The sequence below is a fragment of the Temnothorax longispinosus genome, chromosome 3, assembly GCF_030848805.1.
Source record: "Temnothorax longispinosus isolate EJ_2023e chromosome 3, Tlon_JGU_v1, whole genome shotgun sequence".
Taxonomy (NCBI): Eukaryota; Metazoa; Arthropoda; class Insecta; order Hymenoptera; family Formicidae; genus Temnothorax; species Temnothorax longispinosus.
In genome coordinates this window covers 5,205,791-5,222,986 of record NC_092360.1, presented here as the reverse complement: position 1 = coordinate 5,222,986, position 17,196 = coordinate 5,205,791, and the positions used below count along the sequence as shown (strand labels likewise).

The 17,196-nt window shown below is 37.9% G+C and overlaps 1 protein-coding gene across 5 annotated transcripts in view; it reads right to left on the bottom strand.

The window, feature by feature from the left end:
* For (cGMP-dependent protein kinase for) overlaps positions 1-17,196 on the bottom strand; it is a 40,129-nt gene that overhangs the window by 10,935 nt on the left and 11,998 nt on the right. Inside the window, exons 1-3 of one of the 5 annotated variants that reach the window (XM_071772839.1) lie at positions 13,904-14,270; positions 11,127-12,416; positions 10,079-10,245 (exon numbers count right to left, since the gene is read on the bottom strand). In XM_071772839.1, the coding sequence (XP_071628940.1) occupies positions 10,079-10,245; positions 11,127-11,404 (445 nt within the window). In that variant the 5' untranslated portion in view covers positions 11,405-12,416; positions 13,904-14,270. Of the gene's footprint in view, positions 1-4,731; positions 6,388-10,078; positions 10,246-11,126; positions 13,671-13,903; positions 14,271-17,196 lie in introns of those variants that run through there. The other 4 variants (XM_071772840.1, XM_071772837.1, XM_071772835.1 and 1 more) reach the window with 4 other exon arrangements.

Here is a 17,196-nt window from a genome sequence, read left to right as displayed (position 1 = left end):
TGAATATATCCATGAGCCTTATATATACGTATATCTATATATATAACATGCGGTAGAAGGCCTAGCATGACGACATAACAGGACAAAGAGTTTACGCTTTACACACGATATCCCCTCGAGGTTTTACACGAAACCGGCGTAACCGAACTCCTGCTCACTTGCTCCGGTAGCTTCGGGCTCGCGTCCAAGCGTGATGAGACAGCGATCAGGGAGTTCGGTGGAAAAAATGTGATAAGCGCGTGAAATTCATTTTCATCGGAAATAAATCGATTTTACAAGACGACTTTACCTACGCGAAACGTCCACGGGAATGCGTCAATTTGATTTACGGTTTTTATCTCCCAGGATGTGGGTGTGGGTCAAAGGAAAATAAAAGAATCGCTACAAAAATATGATTTAAGAGAAAGTGAAGGATTCACCGTGCAGGAGAAACAACGCGGACCAGTTTTGGGGCCGTTTTATGAAACTCTCAGAAATTATCTTTCACTTTCGTCAATCAGTGTTTCGTGAATAAAAGGAAACTTTTGACACAGGAGTTGGTGGAACGAGTTTCCAGGTATCGGTCTCAACCTGCGATTAGTACCTGCGGAGACAGACAGATCCTGTCACCGTATACAGCAACGATGAGGGTCAATATGAACGTCACAGCGAGACCCTCGAACCATTGCATTGGCCGAGCGCTGATTACCTCATTGTTGCTACTGAACTGCGAGTAAAAGTCACGGTTTTTTGCGTAAAAGGCGCGCGAAACAGGATGTCGAATTGGGACACTCGCGATTGCGGAAATCGACTAACAGTCAGTTGTTGAACATTCAGCTACTACCGGTCGTTGCTTTGGTAAGTATCCTATTTATTTTCCACCTTTCTATCCCTCCCGAAACTCCCGAAAAAGCTGCCGACCGACGAGCAAACGGATATATTGTTTAAGCGAAAAGGAGTTCAGTGTTGAATTAAATAGATACGGTTAATTAAATCGTACGCAACACAATTCGAACTTGATGCGTGTACCTCGAAATTGTACAAATTTTCAGTCGAGATATAATCATACCTACATAAAAATTTGTCACTCAAGAAAGCATCGTCGTTAGAACTTCTCGCATTTTATGACTTTAATGGTTAACTTAATAAGACACAAGATGGTTTATTTCTGTGGTTAGACAATCAGGCCTGTACGTATATAGACGACGATATTTCATTGTACTTTATTACACGACAGTTATAATTTTAATTAGCGGAAGCGACGCTCGCGGTCAGTACGGTCCTCGGAGTATCGCCAACACTTGAGACCTATATGCATGGTCGTTGTTGTGAGTCACGATGACGCTTTGACAAAAATAAATCGCAGGATCTAGACATTCTAGACGATCTTACATGGTGATTAAAAGGCTACGCTGGCGATGTAGAATAACGGATTTAATAAGATGACAACGTTCAGATCATGATTTCATACGTAACAATCTATAATAATGTTCTCGCGTGCGTGTGTCAAGCGCGGTTTTAATTTTTCATTCAAGGTATTAGCTTATCATTGAAAGGTGCGCGAGAGTCGCAATTATATCCGGCCTCAATTTATCTATCGCCTTTCAAGATTCCAATTACCACGTGTCCAATAATTATCGTTGATAAAACACTGAAGAATCATCGTCAATCTGATCAATGATTTATCATGTAGGATATAGTTAAGTGTAGTAATTAATTGGAAAATTAAGATTATTAAAACATGGTAAATTCCTGTCTGTGAATGAGCAGTGCGTGATACAGATGTACTGCGCGTTCGCGTGAATAAAAGATTAGAGAGAAAGTGGTCAATTAGAATCGCCTTACACCAAACGTTGCTTGAATAAATGCACCCGCTCGGTGTTTACTCGAAAACTTGAATTCGACGACAAAAAAAGATCCTGTCGTGCAGCAGCTGTCGAGATTCCCAGCTCTAAGACGATCCTTAAAACCAGATGCTCCGATTATCAAACATTTCGGGCATCCACATCTGGATACTTCGCGTGATACAGCGAAGTGAAAGAAATAAGTTCGAGGAACTAGATTCACGTTGTGTAAAGGAAAATCTTTGATGAATTGTGTCGCTTCTTAAATTAATAATTGCGGTTACATTTCCCATTTTATGTAAAAAAAACATTTAATAAATCATCAGCGTTCTCGGGAACAAAAGACTAAATTAGGATTGTCGACGAAGTGTTAAAAGCATTCACGAGTTTTGTAAGTTTGTTAAGCTGACACTGCCATTTTAGCACAAACAGACTAAATATACATTTCGTTTGCAATCCGATTTTGTTGATTCATCTGTAATTTTAAAATATTATCCCCATTTACAGTACTTTATTGCAATTTCATCAAATTTTAAACTCAATGGCACAGTTAGGTATTGTTTGTAACTTTCTGTTTTTTTTTTGTTTTTTTTTTTTACAAAACTGGAAGGCCGGTATTTATAATCGGTTCTTATTTCAAGACTGTCTTAAGTAATGTCTTAAGATGCTAATATGGCTCTGTGATTTGTTCATAACATCTTAAGATCGTGCTTAAGATGGTCTTAAATAATATAAGAACCGACTATGAAGCGGCCTAAGATTGCAGCAGCAAAATCGGGAGTAAAATAAGAGGAAAAAAACGTTCACTGTACATGTTTAATATAGTTGTATTAAATCAGCTGCGCTAAAAGCGCACGTTGCGCTATTAAAATAATTGCAATTTTCATCACATTCATTGAGAAATGGAATTTTCTTTCCATTAAAAAAACTTTATATTTATCCAACATTAGAAGCATAAAATTTATGTTACGTGCATGTGTCACAGCAATGTAAAGTTTGTATAGATATAATGTAAACATCTTTCTTTCGTTTATCTAACTTCAAAGCGGCATACGCCTTCGGCCTTGATAAGAAACCCACCAGCCATCGTACAAACGTTTAATAAGATTTTTTTAAACGTTTTAGAAGTAAACGACCATAAGAGTAAAAATTCTATTTAAAAAATCATGAAAATGATTTACAAGGCCATTAAATTTTTGTCGAATTATTTTGATTCCTTGAAGCATGCTCGGTGAAATTCACCGGGATGGCGTTGCTGCACTAAATAATTTGCGTACTGATTTGCAGACAACTTTCATGAATTCGTTAACACGTAGAGCTAATTATAGCCGAATGTAAATAAATTTCAATACCAATTTTAGCATATTCAAACGTCACTAATTAAGACCGACGACAGCTAGCTCTGCTTTCCACTATTCTTGATACCACGTCGATGCGTGACTTTCTCCATGACGCATTAGAGCCATAAATCGACTTGCAAATGCTAAACGTGATATCCCTGAATGTAATAAGATTTACATTAAAAAATAAAAAGTTGAGAAACAATTTCTCTAGAATTATCTAAGTCTGTATTATCGATAATATACAATAGTTAACTCTAACAAATACTTGACGCAAGTTTTACACGAAATATGAATTTATGTATATAGAAAGTTTCGAAAGTATGCGTTGCAAAATTAAATTAAAAAATTCAAGATATTTTTTTCGTAAATGTAATATAAAGTGAGCTATAAAATAAAATCTTGTAAAATTGTAAAATAAATAAATGTTTTAATTATTATAAATATATTTGAAGGTAGAAATATTCTGAAACAATCATGTCTCATAGAAATATTTATCTTAATATTTCATTATAAATGTCAAAAGTCCGAATATGCATACATTATTCATGCATTATGAGTTGTTAATTTGCAGGCCGATTTCATGGTGAGAGTAACACAATATGTATAGTCCAATATGATTTATCTAAACTGCGTAAAATCATGAATATGTAGAAATTCTGAACACCTTTCGTATCCGTGTTGTACAGATAATTGAAACGTGTTGTTGCAAAACGCGAACACAATTGCGTGTACAGAGCGAACGATAAGATCGCTTTTTCTCGAGCAGCGGAACAGACGAAGAGGCCCATTTCGCGAGATAATCCGGTTTCGTGCTCTAAAAAATATAATATCGAGGTCGACTTCACGTGACATCGGCACCTAAAACCTTTGTCCTTTCCGCGCGCGTCAAAGAAAATTGCGGATGTAGACGTCCTGCGTGCGTGCGTGCGCGTGCGTGTCGCGTGTGTGATCCGCTCTTCGCGTTACGTTCGTTCCTTCCACATGTTAGGATAATTATATAAATGCGTATCATATATACATATTTAATTGTAAGACATAACTACGTCCGGTAGACATGTACGGAGTGTCTCGGAAATCATGTACTTTCTCTTCTTTTTTCTAGAACAGCGTGTGAACTTGTCTCGAGAAATGTACGACTTCGAATGCACTCTGTATGCTTTTTACTTTAATAGTTATCTCATAACGTTCGTGGAAATTAAAAATAATTAATACTTTTTCGATATTTGCCTTAACAAAAATATTGAAACAGCAATATTTAAAATTAAGGGAACCGCAAATTAAAATTCTCAGTAGACGAATAACAATAAGGCTTTGTTTTAAGGAGATTTCCATGCAAGTTAAGCTTGTAAACAGAATTTTAATTATAGTTATCGAAATATCCATAGAATATTCCTAAATCTTGAAAAGAGATAACTAACATTTCAGTTAGGGACAAATTCCTTTCGGGAACTGTGTGGACAATGTGCACGATTCTATGATCATATGAAGTAAGAATCGCGTGCTGACTTAAAGAAACTCGTACATATATATCCGTCATATCCGTCATATCCGTGATGGGCAAGTACCTTCGCGTATTTGACGTCTCTTTATGGGTTGCGGCGCACCAGTGCGTCTTCTCCTCGCGTAGGTATGAACCGGCACGATCAATCTCGGTCGCGGAATAAGGAAGCCCCCCTGAGCGTTGCCAGGTGGCGGCTGGTTCACTTCGGGGGACTCGCTGTCGGTGGTGCCGGTGCTGCTGGACCCCCGGGACCGCGCGTCCTCCTCCCTCGTCGCGGACGACGCGTTCGGATCCTCCAATGCAGCCTCGAGCCGCGACACCACCTCGTCGGCGTAGGGTCGCCTGTAGGGCTCGTCGTCCGGTTGCCTGGCAGAAATTTTGCCGCCGCCGCCGTTGCTGGTCCAGTTTACCCCACACTCCCGCCAGCTCGCCTCGTACAGCAGCTCCATGGCCCTGCCGCGCGTCGCGTCCGGGTCCAGGAGGAGCTCGGGGTCCTCCAGAACCGCCCGGCCGGGATAGCTTCGGACCTTCATGACCTCGAAAGTCGCGTGCGCGAAGATCGTGAGGCGGAGATCGTGAAACCGAGTCGGTCGGGCTGGGGCCCCGCTCTAACACGACGGCCTACTCGCCGACGAGACTTTCGCTCGCGATTTTTCTTTTTTCGATCCTCTCGAACTCCGGAGCTCTACCGCGCAAAGGTCAAAAGTCGAGGGCCGCGTGGCGACAACGCCGGCGTCGCTTTCATCCGGCGAGACGAGATTAATGGCGTTTCTGCAGGTAGACGCATTCTTGACTTTCCCAGGTAGCTCTTCTAGTAGATCTACGTTTGTTTCGATCTTCTTTTAGCTCTTTGCCAATTACAAATCAATCGATCCTTGTGCACGAACGGAAATGGAGCATCAGCCGGAGCAAAGCGGGTTCACTGGGATGACGACAGTTTCAAATTCACAGATCGGATTCAATGAACGTTGAATGGGAACGTGAAGCTCCAGTTGAAACAACCGAGAAGCATCACGGCACCAGTCTGGCGTCGGTTCAAGAAGAAGATCGAAGAACAACGCCGCGTGAAAAAAAAGTCCACTTATCCTCGGACTTTCGCATCGATCATCGGGTTCGAGAGCCGCCGCCGGCGTTCCCCGGCCTGTCCGTCCCGATATTTATGTGGTTTACTATTCCGTTACGTACGAAAGTAGGCGGACTGCCGGCAGACGGGCGACCAAGACCAAGAAACAAGCTCGACGGACATTGACGTCGGATCCGTGCATTCACGATCGTTCATTTGCGACTTCCGCCATCCGGCCGTCCGTCACTGTGGCGAACCGCCGGCACGGCGCGGAACATTGGCGCGCCGCGGAAAACCGAGTCATCGCCGGCTGCCGGATCTTCTCGATCTGAAGAACCTGTCGATGCGCTTTTATCGTTTCGCGTTGTTCTCAACGCGAACTAGATGCCTATATCATCGCGCGGGCGCGATCGATGAGGCGCACATCGACAAGTCTTCCGTGTTATTTATAAAAATACTAAGCGAGTCGATCGCGAAATCGTTTCTTCCGCACTCGCGTTGGATCTTGCGACCTGGACCCTCGACACAGATGATCGATGAACGGCGATGAACAGCGCTGAACGGCGTCGCGTCGCGCGTAACGCTGATTTTGAAAACAATGCGAGAGAGGAGTTCTGTCAAAGGAGGACACCGCGATCGCGAATCGCGTCGCGTCTGACGCTCGCACTGACAGTATTCGCGACTGGTGAAAAGTATGCCCGTGAGCGGCAAGCAGCACCACGAGAAACCTCCCTTCCCTCGGCGAGCCGCGGCTGCCGAGGGAGTCCCCACCATGGATATGCGCTTTGAAGAGAAAGGACAGAGGTTCTCATTCCATCGCACTCGCCCCCGCAACCGCTCCCACGTATATGAGTGCAACGGCACTTTTTTTTCTGCGAAGGTCCGGGACTCGGAAATTATAAGGGGACCCCGCTAACTTCATTACCGGAAAAAGATTTAATGAGACGATGAAGATACACATAATTTCTCGTGTAAATGCAAAAAGATACAGGGAAAACAATTTGTAATCCAATTTAGTGTATAAAATATGTTATAAAAGTATTTATAGCATATAAAAATAATTTTTGTATATCTACACATATTTGTGTACATACACAAAAAGTATTACATTTGATGCTTCATCTTTATGATATGCATTTCGCAATGATTTGACATTATTATATTTTATTTTATTTTTTGTTTGACAATCTATGTTAAGAAAAAATGTGTTTCAAAAATTCTCAATCAAATTAAAGTTAGAGATATCTAGATATTTCAATACTTAGATAATATTTAAATTATATCTAGATATTTAGATATGAGAGATATTTATTTAAATTTCTATAGATATTTAAATATGCGTTTATATATTTAAATTCGTTAAACTAACACACAGTACATCCGATTTAAATTTCTGAAGCGTAATAATGACTAACAGGAGACGTAGATATGACTAATAAAAAATGCCCATTTAATGACGTTAAACAACATCACGATATAGTGTGTACTAAATGCGTGCACGCGGGGAACGTTCGCCGTTTAATTACGTAACTGTAACAACACGGATGAGTGATAATACTAATGATTAAATCAGTTGAGAAAGAGAGAGAAAAGCGGCGCAAGCATCGCATTTTTACGTGAAAGTAAAATGCGGCGCTCCATTACGAAATAACATCGAGACGATGCCTTTGTCCAACAGAAATCCAATTCCGGAAGAAGGAGAATCGCGTCGGAGCAGGAAATAATAGCTTTTATATAAATTCGATTTTACGTCGATATCCCACGGATCGTTTCTATCGTCAGGATCAATTAACGTTGTTCGTATTTTCGTTTGCTAGTTCGTATATTGCGGAAGAATGCTCATCGCACGAATATTTAAATATGTTTTACATTCGAGATCCGAAGGTGCCAATTATATAGAATTACAATAGAATTCAATACTATCTGATTGCAATTAGAATCTGAATTGGATAATGTTCAATTCAGATGTCCCTGAAGATAGGTTTAGCGCTGTGTGAGTGTGAATTAATGAATAAAATTAAAAACTTTTTTCGTATAAATTGTGATTAAAATCAATATTTGTACAATAAAATATCTGTCAATTTTAGACGCAATTATCATATATTTTATTATGTATCTTTCTCCAACTGTGGAAGAAAATGGATTTCTAGAAAAAGAATTATTTTCAGAAGGCTTAAAAAGATGTAAAATTTATTTAAATTGATATGGTAAGTGTGTAATTTTCGCACTAATGTTCGTGTTAATAAATAATTGACTTTACCGATTTTACCGTGAACACAAAGTTAAGGTCGATGATAAGTGTCTGTTTGATATGCGCGTAAATTACTCTTGCAGTTCTTTCCCGTATATGGCAGAATGTTTAAGCTTAGGAGTTACACAATCATATTTGCGCCAATATCTCGAGCATTGTGCACCATTTGCGTTCCAATTTACGTAAATGGTAATAGGCCTGTTCGTTTTAGCTGAAATTCTTGTGCGGTTCGTCTTTTCTCTTTTTCTCTCCAACGTGAAAAGAATAAGAGGAAAGATAAACCGTGCAAGAAGTTCAGCTAAAACGAACAGGCCTAATAATTTCGATACTTAAGCAGCTGGAATGAAATAAACTAAAATAATTCAATTTAATAAGTAATAATAAAATACGTAAGAAAATCAAATGAGAAACGTCAGTTTCTGTATTTCCGCGTCCAAAAATTGCAAAATTGTTTCACGGAATGTAATTATATATATTTCTCTTATATAATAAACCTGTACAAAGTATATTTACATAACTATTGCGTTATCGGCATTCGCTGTTAATTGCTCAAGCATTATTTACGCTCATCCTCAACCGTCTAATAAGGAAACGATTGAGACTATCGCTCTTGAAACTACTTCTGTTCTTGTTGCTTTCGAATGTCTTGTCGGAGTAACATTAAGTAAAAAAGTACGGATCTTTATGTATTTCCATGTATAATTGCAAAATTTACTCTCTTGAAACAGTTTCCTATATTTTATGATTACCATTAAAAGCAAATATATCGAATTAGTTGTAAAAAATCGCAACCTACAGTAAGATATGTATAAAATAAGTATGTGTCTTTTATGAGCTATCCTACGACATAAAAGTTCATCGAACTTAGACAGATAATATGCGATCGTTTCCGCGTAAGATAAACGGAGTTGAGAAATCACGCAGTGCCACTGCTCGATAGCTCGATAGCTCGATAGCTTATGCACAAAGTTGAGTTTTCTTTTTTCATATATGTGAGAAATATATATGTTAAGAAATCCAATTATTTAGACGAATATTTCACAGGAAGTTATGGATTATCTCATGGACTTTCGGTTAAAAAATTCCAAATTTTCTTTTTTTGCACATCTTCAGTCTATAAATAAAATTACGAGATTGTTTCTAAAATATTCGCACAAATGGTGAAAGTATAAGACAATTTGTATTGTCAATTGTAACTATGGAGGATAGAAATTAGTGAAAGCATTTCCCGTGCAGGTGTTCTGGACAAATAAGGATGAGCGAATAAGCATATAGCGAATAATCGGGCGGGTTGGTGCTTCCACATCAAGGAACAATGCAACATATACAAGCGATACGTGATAAGGATAAATATTGATCTGCAGGCGAAAGTTTTTTTTCGAATATTATAATGGAACGCGAATTGTGCGACTGCGAAGAAACGATCGTGTGAGAGAAAATTGGCTCGTAAAGAGAGATATCCCAATCAATCGAGAAAGGTAGTACGAGAAATCAAATGAATTACTATATATTAGTCCCCAATAGCCGATTAGATATAAAATAAATAAATATTGACTTTTTTTATGTACATAATTGCAAAACTTGCCCTATTTTGTATTTCTTAACGGCAGTAGTTATCGTTACATTATCGTCTCGAGCAACTTTTGTACCACATATATTATACATTCGCAACGACAATATAACGATAACGACACTGTCGTTAAGAGTTACAAAATCACAGACCCCTGAAACAATTTCCTAAGATTTATAGTTAACATTAAAGGTAAATATATCGAGTTAACTTTGAAAAACCAATCCGCAATCTACATTACGATACGTATAAAATGAGGCTCTTATATTTTCATCTATTCTACGACATGAAAGTTTATCGCAAACTCAGACAGACGAGAAAATATCTGTTTTTGTACAAACTTGAAACTTTGTTCGCGTTTTTCACGAAAACAGCTGATATTTATTTTATATTTTTATCACGTGTGATATTGTTCACGATCTATTTATTATTTAATTTATCTTCGGGCAACAATTCTCATGACGCTTTATGGACTTTTCCGTCGAAACTGTCATATTTCATAAAGATGCGTAACTGTATTTACTTACCCTCCATGACGAACACAGTAGAACCGACATCTCCCTCTTGTATAATTATCGAACCAGCTGGAAATGTTACAGGATACATGCAATCGACAATCTCCCGAATCTGCGTGAGTTCCAAATTTTTCATGAAGTCGTTGTCCAGTATGGCAGTCTTGATCAGCTCGCGAGATCTTGAAAAAAAAAAGACAATCATTGTTAAGCTTCTTTCTCTCTCTCTCTTTTACAAAAAGAAATAATATTCTTAGAAAAAACAAGAGCATAAATAAGTAACAAAAATATAATATTAAATGCATTTCGAAAGCTTTTTGGTCATAGATTCTTTAATAAATCTAATTGTAAGAAAAATTCTCGGTATATGCAAAAATCTTAAAAAAAATTATAATAATATATATTAATTAATCTCTAAAGTGTAACACTAGAGACAGTACGATTTCTATCTGAAAGTATAAGTCGCTATAAAGAGTGCTACGCAGTGAAATTGATATCCTCGAATACTTTCGTAATTAAGTTCCGCTTGTAGCCGTAGAGAGAATCATTCATGCGTAGTTACCGCTTTCAGCAAAATACCTTAATTGAATTTACTTTATCTCGTATTACATTATGTAATTATATGACTTTCAGTTCACAGTTACAGATATTCAATTGCCAATATATCGCATATTATATTGCTCGCGTTGTAAAAATCTATACCACTAAAACAGTTAAGTATCTGTTTACGAATGACAAGAACAATTCTTTTGGAGCAGCAGAATATTATCTTGACAGTTATTTTTTTTTTCATTTAATTTTATTTTTGTAAATTATGTATAAGTGCCTCATTTATACATCCACAACAATCAGAAATCATATACCGTGTTTACAATAAACGTTTTTTAATATATCCATTCGTACAAATATAAGGTCAAGATCAGCTGTTTCAATTTATAGATATATATGCGGCAATAAAAAAAAAGCGCATTTCTCTCGTTTCATCAGAAATTTGGGAGATTTCTGGAGATTTAATGGATAAAATATAAATCATGTGACACATCCAAGGCACTCGCCGATCTACCTTTGCGGCTTGGCGAACTTCACCACCGGTTTCGTGTCGCCTCTGAGAGGTTCCGCCGATATGGCTTGCCGCTTCAGTCTCCGATTAGAACCGATGGCGTTAGACGCTAGGCTCAGATCAACGATCTGCCGGAACTTATCGATCTCATTCTGGAGGTAACGGATCGTGGCGTCGCGCTCCTCGAGCGCCTTTTCGAGCAGCTCAACGATCTCGTCGCGACGTCGCAACGCCTCCGTACGCTCGTACAGCAATCGCTTCAGGTCTCGTATCGAATCCATCCCCTTCGCTCTCCCGGCACGAAATTCGAACGACGCTCTTCCTCTCCGTCAAACAATGTCGCGCGCGATTCCGCGTGCCGTCACGCTGCACTTTTATTATCCTTCAGCGGACCTTTACGAGCGCGAGAACGAACGAGAATGCGCGTGAGTGCGATCGCGAAAGCTATACGCGTAAAAGTTCAAACGTATATCTATATATCTGATTTTCGATCTCCATCGAACCTTGAAGATGATAACAAAATTGACGATACTTGTACGATTATCGATCTAATTCTGCAACTTAATTATCAATCTCTGATGAGAATCTATTTTTAAAATTTCGATATAGTTGATAGAGAATTCTCTTCTTCAAAAAGTTCTGAAGTATCTAATTCACTTCAAAAAGAATTCGATATAGAATACCAACTTCAAACACACATATACACACATACTCCGATCATATTAAATAACATTTCTATTTCAATCAGAATTGATTGAAGTTATTGTTTTTCATAAAACTCCGGAGGTGCTATCTAGATCTCTCAAGAGAGTGCCAGATTTCCAAAAAAGAAAAAATTTTTATTTTAAAATTAAAAAAAAATTATTATAAAATTCAGATAATTTCTCTATATGCAATTTCTCCATGTTAAATATTGAATATAATTCAGATGCCATAAAAATACTTAACAATTCGAATAAAAAATGTCAAACGCAAACGGCAAAATTGAAGTTCCTGCAATGTCGAACGTCGAAGAGACACGATTCCAAAAGCTAGCAAGATATATTTATTTCCTCGGTAATAAGCCAAAGTTAGAAGCATCGGTTATGTAAGAGGTAGACACGAACGAATCTTCATGAATAACATATATGACAAAAAGTATGCCGTAGAAAACTTTTTAGAGAGAATAATGGCTGCTAATATCATCTCGAGAAACAGGTCTGTATCATACAATTACACACTGCTTATGCACAAGATTACGAATCACGTTTGTACTCGAGTCACTTTACGATAAAATAACGATTGCGAATGTCCCTGTAATAACATGAGAATATTAGTAGTCTATAAAAACTTCTGTATGCTGGATTATCATTTGATAGTACATTGTCAAGGATTGTTGGATGCTATAATTAACTATGCGTTTGCAATTACGATTGAGACATGAAGGAAATATTATTATCTTCAATATTTTTCCATATTTTCTTACAGGCATTTACTCGTATTGCTCGCGTATTTATTGCATAATCAGAGAAAAAAAATAAAAAAAAGATATGTAAACGTATTTTACGTTATTTATACGAGTAAGCCAATACAAAAATGCAAAATGAACAAGTCAATAAATTAAATTGGGCATAAATTGCGAGCTATAAACGCTGGAAGCTATACGATTAATAATTAAATATTTTATGTCAGTTTATACCAATCGAGTTGATAATCGAGCTTGTGTCGAGCATACAGAGAACTATCATTAAAATTAATTATAATAGATAAAGATAGTGCAGTAAGAATGAATGGAGCAAATATTCATTACGCGCGAGCCGCTTCAATCAAGGCAATCTATATTACTGACGCCCAAAAATGACAAGTATTAATTCACTCATGTGTGTAATTTACGATTATTTTTTTGTTGCTGAATTATTATCGAAACACGTCACGCAAAGCTATCAAAACTTCAGTATTTCGAATGAAAAAATAAGACACAAATATTCCTGATTTATTGAACGCGCCATTACGAAGAGTATCCGCCGAGTCTTCCAGACTTTATTGAACGTTGCTCAATTTGGAGCAGACTACCAGTACCTCGTTCAATCTGTCTTAATCAAGCCGTCGATCTACAGCATCGCACGACACTCAAAGAACGATCAGTATTAACTCACTCGCGTGTCTCGCGATCTATTACAACCGAATTGAAAACTAAACGAATCATTTAAAAGGAAAATTGCATGATGTTGAACTGATGCTAAAAAACATAAGCAAAGAACTTGCTGAAATTCTGTTGACATCTCGACTAATCCAAGGACTTTTTAAAACGTCCAATTAGGTACCTAAACTTCACGTTCACACTTTAAGTCTTTCAATGGCATCATATATGACGATGCATCATGACGCAGAAACGTTTCTATTGCACCATAAAAGTAGAGAATTGAGTCGTCGAGAAAAAGGTAAAGAGTTTAGATTGACGATGCAATTAACTTCCCCGAGTAAAAGATCGTCTTCTTTTGCAGAATCCATAAACGTTAATTGAACCCTAGTTAACTTCAATCGTTGCTTATGGGAGAGTAACTATAAAAAAATCGCAATTCTAACGGTACCCCGTTGACCTCTGTTAGCGATTCAGACACTTTGGCGTCAAGCAGGAACCGGTATATAATTTCGCTGAGTTCAATTTTTCATAGCATAAGTACAAGAAAGAGAGAATTTTATGTCGAATATAACAAATTTCCTTTTACCGCGGAGGATAAGCGAAAACATCATTGTCGCGTATTTACGACATCAAAATTTGAACTCATCGAGATTAATACCGATTTCAATCACACTGGTACAGCGTTCGGAATTTTTAGAACTTGCGATCGACGATTAACGATTTACGCGGACGCGATAATGGCACGGAAATGGATCTCCCGAAAAGACGGCGCGGCCTGTCGTTCCCCGAAGTGACACGATCGAACTGATGATCGGTAAGCGCGAGGGGGACCACGAGGAGCACGCGTATACACACGCACATAGCGTGCAACCGAGGAAGTCGCTCCGGGTTCGCGTGTTAGACCACGGGGCGGCAACGACTATCGTCGTATAGTACGCGCACCAGCTATTTTTACGTTTTAATCGCGACTCTCGCGGCTTCCTCCAAACGCTCGTTCTCCCGCCGTCGTCGTCACCGCCGTTGCGTTCGCAAGGCCGCCTCGGTGGCCGATTTAAAAAAAAAAAAATAATGGTCTCTCCTTTCACCGATCATTTTGGCCCTCCGATCCGACCGCCCCTGGCCGACTACCGCTACGTACATACATGTATACGTGCCGATCTATCCTACCGATCCCACGTGCGCTCACGACTGTTGCGCGCTGACAATGGCGCGGTGAAGAATTGGAGTGTCAATCGAGATTTCGAAAGTTTATTTTTATATTATTTACGAGAGATGTGAAAATTAACTTCACATGAGATCTGTAGATTTTATAAATTAATTCTACCGTTTAAACACTAATTGTATAATATGATTGACAGTAATATTTGCTCCATTATTTTGCATGTCGTACAACTCGCATCACAATGGGATAGTAGATAGAGATATCAAATAAAATAGAAATTTTAAGAGATTTTGTTTCTCTAGAAAAGTATACAAGTTCTTTATATATAAAGATTGGCTGCGTTCAGCAGAAAAAGCAGTTTGGTAAACGCTTATTAGGGATTCTTTATTACGATTGGTTTCTACACTTTATTGTTAGAGCTAACGAGGAACTTTAAAGGTAAGAACACAATCATAACAATCATATTAAAGAATCGCTAAGCGTTTACTAATTAAGTTGTCTTTTCCGCTGAACGCAGACAATATCTCTGTTTTGACAGAATTAAAGACGTATTCTGCCAGATAAAAAGATAAATTTTCCCGCGGAGACTCGGGTTAACTTTAGAAAATAAAGCGTTTACTTGCTACGCCATTGGTCGCGCGTGCACGTTTTGTCAGTCTACTCTTTGCGTTGGCGAATGCCTCGAGCGATTTATGCCTCGTACCCGATGCGCCCTACATACAAAACCGGCCTTTAGCCGGTTGCGGCCCTGACGGCTTCCTTGACTTTGGCACGTTGTAACCACCGAGAGAAAAGGAGTCTTTCTTTCTCTCTCGCTGTGACGCGACGTACGAGGAAAAACGCTCAGGTAGCTCTATACATGGTATCATGTCCTCGTTGACTGACGCTTTTCACCTATCGCTAACTTACAAGCCGTTCTAGGTTTATTAGATGCAAAGATGCAAATAAATCTTCTGTGCTATATACTTGCAGAACAGGTTACAGAATCTCTTCCCTAATGAGCCATTAGCCATCGATCCCGTAAATCTTGCAAATAAAACTTCAACCACGATATCATCGTAGAATTATGAAAATCGCACGTAGCGATTTTACGTAATCAATTTGAATTCTCGCATTCACATTACATGCCATACGTCATACATCGTGTCATTATCGTTGACTAACAAAAAATGGTTACGTATTACATTGGCCGCGAACGTTGTAAACGTTGGAAAAAAAGCATTATTAATGGTGAATTATCATCGCGTTTACTAGGAAGATTTTGTGTTTTAGAAGTTTAACAGAATATTTTTTGTCTCTCTCTAACGCTAAACATTTCATAAGAATTGTTACATTTATACATAAATGTATCATCGTACTGATCCGAACGGAAGAAAAATTAATGCATCAAGCATTTAAAAATAACTATTCTGCCGATAGTATCTCTGCTATTAAAACTCCATCGCTATTGAAATATTAAGACTAAAACTAATTGTGGTTTTTACTATTTTAAAAAACTGACATCACTCGTAAACTCGTGTAATCAATCAAGACAGTGACAGGCGTGAATTCTTATGTCACTCCTCAGTAACGAGTATCTTAACAAAAACGCATGTATGCGATTGATTGCATTTATAATTAGAATAGTGATTTAAGATAGAAATCAGAATACAATAAAATAATATATAGACTAAAAACCTCTGCTTAGATTTATCGCCATAAAACAGAATGGAATTTCACGTTCATTGAATTCATAATTAATTTCGTGCAATAATGTATTTCAACCTCATGATTAGTAACATAAATAACATAAAGAATCATTAATATTGAACAGAAGGATTGAATAGAATAAAAAAGAAATACAAAGAGAACACAACTTGGCACGTTTTGCTATCTTAAAACATTCGGCTACTAAGCAATGCAATTAACCGGGACAATGACAAGCGCAGATTGTTAGTTTCTTCAACGCGTATTCCTTAAAGATACACGTGCGCGATTAAAGAGACCTTGTCTAGCTTTCGACAGCGCATCTACAATCGGCGAGGCGTATGCATAATGTCTGTTTTACACGCCGCATAATCGAGCAACAGTCTAGAAAAATAGCGGTAAGTATTGCATAAAATGTCTGACTTTTAAATTCTCGATCTCGGAGCAAAATACAATGTTCTTTTTCTTCGCGATATTAAACGGACGATGAAAATCCGTCGAAGAATTTCCCCGGGAGGTAGTACAGATCGCGTAAAAGAGACTTAATCATCCACGTATACATGTGGAATCAAGCCTATTATGGGGCACTTGAATTATTTAAGTCGCGTACACCGAATCCTCGAAAGCCTTTGCGCGTTTCTATTTTGCAATCGTTATTCTACGTACTATGTCTATGCAAAATCTTTGCAGGTAGGATGATATCATATAACCGGTACTCACGTAACTACTCGAATCATCATGCGAGATTTTACGATAATGAGAGTGCTTCATACGAGGCATGTTTACACAAATAAGTGTATTGTCCTATATATTGTTCATCATTAAACATCTCTATAAATAGAATTATATTTTTACACATAAAAGAGATGGTAGAGATAGACTTGTTATGCTTCAAAACAGAAGCAAGTATAAGCAAAATTAAAATACTCTTAGAATAAAATAAAGGATTATGGTAAAAACAAATTGTACGTGAATGTTTATAGACGGAAAATTTTACAGGACAACTTTATACACCCGCATTCTGAGAAATTTAATCACGGAAAAAAAATTGAAACAGATATTAATAATTAAAAAAAATGTTTAATAACGAGAAAAGACATTTT